The sequence below is a fragment of the Pelophylax lessonae genome, assembly GCF_965119305.1.
Source record: "Pelophylax lessonae genome assembly, chromosome: 6".
Lineage (NCBI taxonomy): Eukaryota > Metazoa > Chordata > Amphibia > Anura > Ranidae > Pelophylax > Pelophylax lessonae.
The window spans coordinates 11829154-11841220 of NC_138773.1; the positions used below are offsets into that span (position 1 = coordinate 11829154).

Sequence of the window (12067 nt, forward strand, 5' to 3'; positions counted from 1 at the left end):
ATACAGAGCTTTCATTACACACTTAAGGGGCGTACACACAGGCCGAATATTAATTGAACCAGCCAACTTTTGGCCCGTGTGTGTGGCAGCCGATTTGACAGAAGCCGGTTTCTGTCAAAGAGGCATTACCAAAAAAAGTTTGCTGTTTGGCACCCAATCAGTATTCTCAGCCAATGGCTGAGAGCTCTCACCGGTGTGTTCTGGCAGGGGTCCGTTTCCCGTTGAGAACACAATAGCTCAGCAGAGGAGATTGCTGTACTAACATCAAACTGTTAGTACAGCAGCTCCTCCTGTGCTCTTAAGTTTTTTTTTTCGTTCAGCCCGCTTGGTTGAATAAAGTAAAACTACCAGTGTGTACCAGGCCTAACAATAGTTAAACTTACATGACCACATGCAATTGGAAATCCTCATTAAGCCCACGAGGCTACCAAGTCTATAAATCTATATCTATATAAGTCTCCCTCTTGCAGGTCATTTGGTGTTTCCTATTCAGGTCAGAATCACCTGCCATGGCTTCTATTCCAAATACTCTAAACCAGTGGTCCTCAATTCCGGTCCTCAGGGCCCACTAACAGGCCAGATCTTAAGTATTACTTTGGGAAGATGCAGACTAGAGTACTGCAATCACTGAGCAGCAAATTATATCACCTGGGATGTATTTCAGTTATCTTGCAAACCTGGCCTGTTAGTGGGCCCTGAGGACCAGGGTTGAGGACCACTGCTCTAAACCCTGACAGGTCCTTATCATGCTTCTCAGAAAAATGTTGAGGGACTGACTGATTATCAATTCCCTTAAGAATGTTTATTTTGTGTTTGCCAAAACTAACTCTCAAAAGACCATGAAGTCCTGCCCATCTAAAGTAGTTGGCATGGGCAGATGGGGCCATGGATGGCGAATCGGGTACAAACATGAATAATCTATTTGATATGGTGGCTTTTGCCTTTAATCCTTGCTTTTTTCACTGCACATTTAAGCTGCCTTTTTGATCAAGAAATGACCCCCGATGGCCCTCACCAATAGTTCCCGAGGGGTTTGACTCTACTAGGGGCTATAATGCTCATCAAGTCTTTTGCTTTCTTATAGGTTATGCTAGGTTTTTCAGGCAGGATATTGATCAGGACAGAATCCTGTTTAAGAATATTCCAATTTTTAGCTAATAATCTGTGAATGTCAAAGGCCCTGTTATTGTACCTGTGTATTTGGTTCCTTTCTGTCCTAGAGGTTCTTTTTTAGTTAAATTGGACACCCAGGTTTATGAGACTCATTTTGGGCTTTATATTTGAGTAACATCTCCTCTATGAAGGGTTCTCAATAGCCTTTCTCCAGAAATCTCTCCCTTACTACCTGACTCATGGTACATGTGCATCTGAGTCAGCAGAATAACTTAAATGGGACATTGAGAATCCAGCTGGGATGGTGGCCGCTTTGTGAATGCAGGTAAACATTTCCTACTGCCAGCTTAAAATGAGTTCTCGACATGATGTTCAAAATCCATGTTGAAACTCAGCTCAAGATCAAGAAATATTAGACAAAACTCATCTGCCATGTAAGTGAATTCCATGCCAAATGGGTAATTCTTACAGGGTACAATGAAACCATCGAAAGCTGAATCAGAACCATCCGAGATGAAAAGGATATCATCTATGTACCTGGCATAGAGAACCAGATTGCCCCATATACGTTATTGTCCCCAATGTAAATCTCCTCCCAGTAACCCATGAAAAGGTAGGCATAACTCAGGGTGAACCTGGATCCCATTGTGAATATGTCAAATTGAGAGCTGGAGAACTATCCTAACCTGCAGTACCGTTCCCTCGATTGCCGAGTATGAGTACACTCACCTCAGCTTGCGCAAACTGTGCATCCCAGACAGGCTGACCGAGGCCTCCTCGCAGCATGTGCTAGCTCTGTTACACATGTAATATGTACACTTCCTTCCACATCATGTTGTCCAATCAATTGTAAACAAGAATATTCTCTTCTACCTGTAGCAGGTCACTAATCCTTTCCTTGATATGTCCTAGCTACCACCAGGGAAAGGGAAAGGGAAGTCAGGAGTCCATTGATTTCATGTAACACTCATATGTAATTGGTGCTAGAGAGCACCAGTCTATCTGAGCAGAGTAAGTACACAGTGTTAGGTTGATAGATTGACAGATGGCCGAGCGCAACCCCGTTGCAGTAAAATCGGAGTCAGCGTTCCAAACACTGTAGGAAGTTCTGATCACCGAAACTAGCCTGGCCCCTCCCCTACGCGTGACGACACGAGGGACTACGTGTCTTCCTCAGGGGGTTGCGCTCGGCCATCCGTCAATCTATCAACCTAACACTGTGTACTTACTCTGTTCGGATAGACTGGTTCTAGCACCAATTACATATGAGTGTTACGTTAAATCAAGGGACTCCCGATTTCCCTTTACCTTTCCCTGGTGGTAGCTAGGACATATCAAGGAAAGGATCAGTGACCTGCTACAGGTAGAAGAGAATACTCTTGTTTACAATAGATTGGACAACATGATGTGGAAGGAAGTGTACATATTACGTGTGTTATTATTATGTTACGTGTTATGTGTGTATTATTATGCCAGCAAACAATACAATCATGACTTGATTTATTTCATGGGATATAATACTGTATAAGGGGGAAAGTCTTATAATCATACACGTTTAGATTTATACATATATGATATAATTCTCAGTAGAATATTATGCTAAACACATAAGCAAAGATTCCATATTCACCTTTTGGCATATTGTGGACCATGGAGATTCATCAATATTTATGATAATACCACCAAATATTTGAAAATAATGTCTTAACTGTGTGAAATTGTTACAAGAGAAAAAAAAAACAGTTCTTTCTTTGAGGGAGCTTTGTTCTGTGTTCATCTTTTCCAGAGTTGAGACAATGGCCTGGTCATTGGATAACTAATTTTGCTGTATTTTCATTGAAGTCAATTAGGAGATGTCCTTCTAGGTAAACATTACCCAAGGTTTTCTGTTGGACCTTGTTTGAAGGCGGTATTCTCACCTGGGAGAAGCAATTCAGAGGGCTGTGTTTCCAAAGTTGTATTACTAATTCAAGGCTCTTCAAATACATTCTACTTAGTGATCATAGAATAAAGTTATCCTTGGCTTTTATATACCCAGTTTTGCAAAAACAACTGCTAACAGATCTCTAGCAAGGTGATAAAACTCAGGATGTCCTGTTTTTGGAAACTCATGCGTCTGACCTAAGGCTAACCTTGTTTTTAAGGCCCCATATTCATATGAAATTTATGAAACTACTGTATATCTATATATAACTATAACTATATCTATTTCTTCATAATAGTTCTGACAGTTTGTACTTTTCTATTTTTTATCCAGATAATTGTGTTTGGTAGAAGATCTATTGATGGCACAAACCGTTGGAATATTCTCCAGGTCTGGTGAATCTGACTATGGCTGGTTAAGGGACCGGCTACAAGAATACTGTGAGGTCCTTCCATTCTGCATCACTAATAACAATCGTAATGACCAGATACATCACATTAGCCAATGCCAACGTGGCATATTGTATCACACCAAAAATCGAGGCCGAATTAATATCACCGATGTTACTGATTCACTCTATGATAGTGAAATATGTCTGTTGTCTGACGGACTTGGTAAGTAAAAAAGCCATTTTCAACCTCAACTGTCCAGGCACATTTGTGATCCCTTAAACCCAAACACTAATATCCATAGTTGCCAACATTTGAAAAACATTTCCAGGGACACTTTGCAGCACAGCTATCAATTACTTACCACACCCACTTCCATGAAGCTCCACCCACTCCGCATAATCTCCACCTACTTATCATCAGATTATAGGGTCTACTCAAAGAGAGAATTACAGGAATTTGAAAAGGTAATATTTAAACCTAAGGCCAAAGTAGCAGAGTTGGAATAATTCTCCCATTCAGCTGCACTGCAAAGTTTAAAATTCTCATCACAATTCCCTGCAATTCTAAAGTGTCAAATGTGCTCAGGTGTGACCATACAAAAAATGTAATATGTAACTATAAATAAGGTGCAAGGTGTAAATAAGTGCGATAAAACCTAATTATTCTATATGGTATAATTAGGTTTTAATGGCGCCAGGCGTCACCATTGCGTAATTGTGCATGCGCTCACACGGCCAAGCTTGTACGAGCTTTCACAAGCCCAGCAGGCGTCAGAACGGTGCAGGCTCAGTTACGATGTCGGCCCGAAAACCATTTCTTTTACGGGCACCGCTTGCAGGGACAATGTAAATTACCCGGGACAGGCTCCTATTTGCCAGGACTGTCCCTGCAAAAATGGGACAGTTGGCAAGTATGAATATCTCATACAAGGTTTACAATGTTGGGGCGACTGTGGCATTTTGGGGGAATTTTTCTTATCAACTCTGCCCAAAAAAAATGCTTTGTACAACCAAAGCCTTGCAATTGTTAGATACAGTACCCACGGAAGCTGCAGTATTGCGGCATACATGGTGTGCAGCAGCAACTTCCAACTTCCCAACCCAAGGGCAGTCACACACTTTTAAAAACCACTTGCAGCAATCTCAAAATACAAAACGTACCCCTTTGATATTGAGTGCCCCTTTGATATTGAGTACCCCTTTGATATTAATATTACCATTTTCTTCATGTCCTTTTCTTTTATATTTGTCTTGTATGGCGTTTCTTATGGCAATTACCACCTGTTTTTTGGCCATTCACTGGCCATTTTTGATTATCATATGCAAATGTTTATAACTTGCTCAACAAAACAGAGTTCCTGCACTAAGGCCCCGTTCACACTGGGGCGATCCGACTTGGGGGGGGGGGGGCGACCTCCGAGGTCGCGGTGCGAGCAGCGCGCCGCGACCTCGGAGCGGCCGGCATGGACTTCATAACATTGAAGTCTATAATGGTCGCTCCGGGTCGCCCCAAAGAAGCTCCGGACCCTTTTTCTAAGTCGGAGCGACTTGTGTCGCTCCTATTAGAACGGGTCCGCAGCTTCCCTATGGAAGGCGACCTACGGCGACCTGTGAGGCGACCAGGTCGCCTCACAGGTCGCACCAGTGTGAACGGGGACTCAGGTGTAATAAATAACCCAAGAGCTGCAACTATGAATCACCCGAATACCAAAAGTGCTATAAAAACATATGCATACAACAAATAGTGCAAAATATAATAAAGCAAAAGTATATAAATAGTACTGTGAGTGTACACAATATGCAAAAAAACACTGAATAAATAGTTCATAAATGTAATTAGTTCAATATAAATCTAACTAGTCCATGTGCCAAAGGCCAGAGACGTAACTAGAACCTTCAGGGCCCTGGTGCAAGAAACCATGAAGGGCCCCCTTAACCCCTGGCCGGGGCCCTTCCCTTCAAGCCTGGGGCTCTTCCCACATACAGAGGAACCAATCTCCTCTATTTTCCTCCTGCAGCTATAGAAGGAAAAAGTAGGACTGTAATTTCTCTACATGCTGCCCCCGCCCCTTCTCCTATACAGGTGTACAGGGGAGCCACACAGGCCCCTTAGAGCACGGGGCCCAGTTGCAATTGCAACCCCTGCAACCTCTTATGTTACACCCCTGCCAAAGGCAAATATAACCTAAAATATGGTGAAGGTAATAATGGTTCTTCTTGAAGGAGAAATGTATTCCACCGGATATTAAGCCACGTGAGGATATTAGGAAGTGCACCATACACACATGCCCACCACCGCAGTAAAGCCTCTTACCCGATGGACATGATCCCCAATTACAGAGATCAAATGCACATAAGAAGCCTCAGACCTCTCCTGAAATATCCATATCGGGTAAGTATGATCCACTGAGTCCAGACATGTAATGTTCTCCAATGTAATCACCACAACTCCATAGAAAATTCAGACAGCCATCATAAAGGCAAAGGAATATAGGACGCATATCGGGTAAATACCGCTAGTTTATTAGTAAAACCACAAAAAGGTACTCGCATAGCTTAGCATAATGATAGTCAGGCAGTCAGGTGATGTGTAGCCTCACCGAGAGCCGCCATCGGTGGGCATGATGACGTCACAAGTTTGTGACCCCGCCCAACACATTTCCTGTCACCGCGTGTCGTCAGGGGAACAGGAGCATATGTTTTTGTCTTCTTTATCTTTTTGTATGATTTGTACTGTGATAAACCCTTCAATAAATATTATTAAGAAAGAAAAAAAAAAAAAACACTTTGCAAATGGTTAGAAAATGTGGGGTACATTTTTAAAGTGTTTGAGAGCATTGAATATGTAACTTCAGTGGAGAAAAACCCTAATTGAAAAAGTAGTTTTCAATATTTTTAAGTCTAAATATTTTAAAAATAATACCTGGCAATACTGCCATAAACGTCTTTTGGCAGTCACTTCCTGTTATGGGGTAACAATTGTCTTCCAAATCTGTTTTTGCATTGTTATTCTGCCACATGCTTTTCTGGTGGAGATCATTAATGGCTGTGCCAACATACATTGCCCAGACATGGCCCAAAATGTATCCAGTTAGGAAGCGGGCCCAGAGAAATGATGTGTTAGAGTTTATGTGGACATGAAGTGGCTGAAAGAGGATGGAGAAGATCAAAAGATGAAAAAAGAGGAAAGAAAGGTGAAAGCAGTATTAAATTAAAAAAAATAAATAAATAAATACATACATTATATATATATGTATACAGTGAGAACTAGCTTAACCACTTGCCTACTGTGCACTTAAACACCCTTCCCATCCAGGCCAATTTTCAGCTTTCAGCGCTGTCACACTTTCACTGACAATTGCGCGGTCATGCTGCACTGTACCCATATGAAATTTTTATCATTTTTTTCACACAAATAGAGCTTTCTTTTGGTGGTATTTAATCATCTCTGGGTTTTTTATTTTTTACAAAAAAAAAGAATAAAGACAGAAAATTTTGAAAAAAAAAAAAAAAGTTTTTCTTATTTTCTGCGAGTAAATTTTGAAAATAAATTTTTCTCCTTCACTGATGTGCGCTGATGAGGCGGCACTGATGGGCACTGATAGGCTGCACTGATGGGCACTGATGAGGTGGCACTTATGGGCACTGAATGAGGTGGCACTTATGGGCACTGATGAGGAGGTACTAATATGCCGCAATGATGAGCACTGATGGCGGGCACTGTGGGCACTGTTGGGGGCAATTTGTGTATGTTTTTTACCTTTAGTAATCAGGGCACTGGTGATCAGTGCCCTGATTACATGTCTCTGTGTCCCCAGCGCTGTGAGGCTCCCCCTCCTTCCTCACACTGCAGGCTCTGTGTGAGGAAGGAGCGCCGGCGATGCGAGATGATCTCATATGTTTACATATGAGATCATCTCTCATTGGATGGTCCGATCACGTGGTGAATGGCCGCTGTGATTGGCCATTCACCACGATCTGTGATCGGCTGTGTCCAAGGGACACGGCCGACACAGATTCTCCCCGATGCGAGCTCGCGGGAGCGCGCGGGGGGCGTGTCACTGGGAGGCCGTTTAAAAACGGCCTCCCGAAAATTCGAGTCCGCGCTGCAGCCGTATATAGGCTGTAGCGCGGATGGGAACAAGTTAAAATGTAGAGCGTTTAAGGACAACGCCACTCGCTTGCCTTCTTTTTAAGGGCTTTTCTTGCCCATTTTTAATAAAAGAAAGTTCAGCAATTACAAACATAGGCTTCCCTCACAGGGGTTTACAGCATTTCTTCTCCTTCAACATAAACAATATTCATCCCTCTTGGCTTGTACTTGCAGCACTGCTGCTCTGGCCTTACACTCCAGGCCTGTGTCTGTCTCCTACAGACTGTTCACCGACCATCTTGGTGCACACAGATAACAGCCACTTGCTGCACTGGCTTCACCCCGGCAGACAGGAGGTCTGGCCCAGAAGCCCTCCTGACTCCTGGGCCAGACCTCCTGTCTGCCAGGGTGGAGCCCAGAACCATGGTCAGGACACTACTAAAAGCTCAGCACACACCTGACCAATTCGTATGCTAGCTGTTCTGAATACTTGGACCCAGGATTGGAAATTTCATCCCACCCGGATCACTTTGAATTCTCCAGGCTCCAGATCCCAAAACGAACCTTAGAAAACCATAAGTAAACTGAAAAGACGGTTTCCTTTGCATGTCACAAGCTCCCTGGAGCCCCTCATCCCACCTGGTTGAGAATTCCAGGTCAACATAGCTTTCTAGACCCTGGCAGGGCAATGCTCTGCCACTATATATATATATATATATATATATATATATTGTATATAAATACACAAATACAATACAAATATACAAAAATGTAAGGGGTGTACTCACTTTTGTGAGATACTGTATATATATATATATATATATATATATATATATATACAGTAAAACCTTGCTTTGAGAGCGCTTTGCAAGACAAGCAAATTTTTTAAATTAATTTTGACTTGATATACAAGCGATGTCTTTATATACAAGTAGCATCATGTCACAACTGGGTAGAAAAGAGAAGAGAGGCGCCTCTAAGTGTAGCAATATTGTTACATTTAATGAAGATTCAATATTTAGCAACTCACATGGTTGATGATTAAAACAGTCACATCTAAGTATGCCGGCATCCGGGGTAAAGCTGTCCACATAGACCATCCTCCGCACCGACATCTTCATCACACCCTTCCAAGCTGCGCTCCACGAGCGATTCAAAGCCTCGCTTTCAGATCACTCTACTGCAGAGTAGTCTTCCCAATCACAATTGCAGACTGACATCAGTGAGAGCCGGTGGTTCAGAAGATGGTCTATGAGGACACCTTTACCCCGGATGCCTGCATACTTAGATGTGCCTCTTAATCATCAACCATGTGAGTTGCAAAATGTTGTACCTTTATTAAATGTCCCCATACTGCTACACTTAGAGGCACCTCTCTTCTCTTTTATACTCTGTAGCTCCTGATGGATTTTGCTTCTAATCCCCTTTTGGAGGCTGCCATTTGTGGATGGACATTTTATGATGACACATATCACAGTGATGGCGAACCTTGGCACCCCAGATGTTTTGGAACTACATTTCCCTTGATGATCATGCACTCTGCAGTGCAGCAGAGCATCATGGGAAATATAGTTCCAAAACATCTGGGGTGCCAAGGTTCGCCATCACTGACCTATCACATTGCTTTAATCTTTGTAAATAGACTATAAACTGAAAGACTTATGAATAAATGGTTGTGGAACAGATCATCCAAGTTTCCATTATTCCTTATGGGGAAATTCGCTTTGATATACGAGTGCTTTGGATTACAAGCATGTTTCCGGAAAGAATTATGCTCGCAATCCAAGGTTTTACTGTATATATGCACAATATAAAGCATTTTTTGTTATGATACACCATGGCACACTTTAATTACCTCTTAAAATAGTTTCTTTACCATGACCACAACCACCTGGTTGAGTTTGCCCCTCAGGCAAAAGGTTCTCCTACTTCTGGCTACCACAATGGTCACATGGCCCAGGAAATATACTGATTGGGTCTGGCCACACGGACCAACCGCTCTCCATTGTGATCATAAGCCACAAATGCATATGCCACCTACATCATGGCAGAAACATCAAGGCCCTTTCATGCTGTATATGTATTGTGGGTATTATGGAAGTAGATAAATTATGGATCTGATCCCTTTCCTTTGTATCACAGGGCAAAGTCACGTCCTAGTAGTCATTGATGATCTGGACGACAGCAGTGAGGAGGTTAAGCAAAGAATCCTGAGCAGTCAGCCCACCCTTCGGACCAAGGCTCACGACATTTTCCTGTTCACCAAACATGAGAAGTTAAACCAGCAAATACTAAGAGAAAAAACACAGCGTATAATTGATGTGATCCAAAGGGGTACGTGCAAGGCTCCAAAACACACTGAAAAGTCTAACATCAACCATGAAACTAAACAAGGTACCCCTAATTCACAAACATACTAGTTTATGCAGAGTATGGCCACATTTGCAAAAGTTACACTTCAATAAATATTAGCAGGTCTTAACCACTTAAGCCCCGGAAGATTTTACCCCCTTCCTGACCAGGGGGTATTTTGCGATTCGGCACTGCGTGAATTTAACAGACAATTGCGCGGTCGTGCGATGCTGTACCTAAACGAATTTGACGTCCTTTTTTTCCCACAAACAGAGCTTTCTTTTGGTGGTATTTAATCACCTGTGCGATTTTTTGATCATACGCTATAAACAAAAAAAGAGTGTAAATTGTGCAAAAATAACAATATTTTTCACATTTTTTTATATGAAATTCCCCCCCAAAAAAATGTAAAAATCTAAATTTTTTAACATTTTTGGCCAATTTGTTTCATGCTACACATGTTTGGTAAAAAAAAATCGCAAAAAGCGTATTTTGATTGTTTTGCGCAAAAGTTATTGCGTTTACTAACAAAGGGAAAGTTTTTTGTCATTTTTGTTGTTTTTTTTTTAACGCGTAATGGCGGAGATCTGCAATTTTTTTTGCGGTACTGCGACATTGCGGCGGACAGATCGGACCCTTGACTGACATTTTTGACACTTTTGGGGTTACCAGTGACATTTCTACAGTAATCAGTGCTATACATATGCACTGTTACTGTAAAATTACATTGGCAGTGAAGGGGTTAACTTTTTTTGAGAGGGAGGGGCTATGTGTGTCTCTAGGGGCATGATTCTAACTGTGATTGGCTGTTGCTTGAGATGTATGAACAATGATCAACGGTTCTACATAGTAGAACCGTATGATCATCATTCATACACCGGGGAGAATGACAAGCCGCTTGTTTACATTAGCCGCCTGCCTTTCTCCCTCTCCACGGACGATCGCGAGTGACCGGCGGACGATCGGGTCCGCCGGTCACACACGCGGGGGGTCCGTGACCACTCGGGAGCGGGAGTGTGCCTCTGGGGGCGCGCACTCGCTCCCTAGACCCTCACAGGCTAGCGATGTAGTACTACGTCACTCTGCCTGTGAGGGGCTGACCGCCGCAGTAAATAGTCGGCAAGTGGTTAAGGAAGATGTAAAGGCAGACAGTGCATTCTATGCATTAGGATAAAAAACGTTCTGTGTGTAGCAGCCTCCCTAGCACTCCTAATACTTACCTGAGCCCAATTTCTGTCCAGCTATGTCCACAAGTTCCTCAGCCATCTGGGACTCTCCCTCCAGATTGGCTGAAACACAGCAGTGGCGCCATTGGCTTCTGTGGCTGTCAATCAAATCAGTTAGCCAATCAGGGGAGAGAGGGGATGAGGCTAAATGGCAGCTCTCTGTCTGAATGGACACACAAAGCTGCAGCTCGGCTTCAGTGCCCCCATAGCAAGCTGCTTGCCGTGGGGGCACTCGACAGGAGGGAGGGGCTAGGAGCAGAGTAGAGGGACCTGAGAAGAGGAATATCTGGGCTGCTCTGTGATAAACCCTTGCACAGAACAGGTAAGTATTTTGGTATTTTTTTTTTACGAGACTTTACAGCCACTTTAACCAGTTCCTACCTGGCCTATAGTCAAATGACGGCCAGGTGGGACCTTTGTGGTTCTGGGTGGACGTCATATGATGTCCTCCCAGCACGTACCACGCTGCTTGGCGATCTGTCATCGGTTATGTCCGCCAATGACTGACCAATATACCGGCCCTCTGCCAGTACTATGTGATCACTGTGACCAATCACATTACTAAAGGCTTTACAGTTACTGCCAGTTGTGTTGCCGCCATTGTCTTTTGATTCCCCTAATTGATTATCTCATTCCTATATTGATTAACAAAAGAAAGATTTAATCTTGAGTTCATTCATGTTCCTGTTTGTATCTCTGATAAAAGAGTGTAGTTTTGACCCGAAATGGGTTGGTTGTTTTTTCTATCTGTGAACCATTGCAGTGATTTTTACCATTTTGTCAGTTTGATGTTTGTGTTGGATGATTTGTTGGGCACTCACTGGGGGGTTAGCCTTGTTGTGGTATGAGCTTCATAATCAAAATTGTTGGAGTGATATGCCCTTTGGTTGGGTACTCCTTCTGTTTGCGATGGCTTTAGTAAAAATTATTTGGCAGGGGTTTAACCCTTCCCTACACTCTCCAAAACT

At 42.8% G+C, this 12067-nt stretch overlaps 1 protein-coding gene across 1 annotated transcript in view; it reads left to right on the forward strand.

Annotated features, from left to right (window-relative positions):
* Window positions 1-3374: 3374 nt before the first annotated feature.
* Window positions 3375-12067, forward strand: part of LOC309557622 (uncharacterized protein) — a gene marked incomplete at its 3' end in the record, with an annotated part of 28891 nt that continues 20198 nt past the window's right edge. The window contains exons 1-2 of the mRNA XM_082260413.1: window positions 3375-3651; window positions 9664-9855. Of these exons, the coding sequence (XP_082116539.1) occupies window positions 3399-3651; window positions 9664-9855 (445 nt within the window). The 5' untranslated portion in view covers window positions 3375-3398. The remainder of the gene's footprint in view (window positions 3652-9663; window positions 9856-12067) is intronic.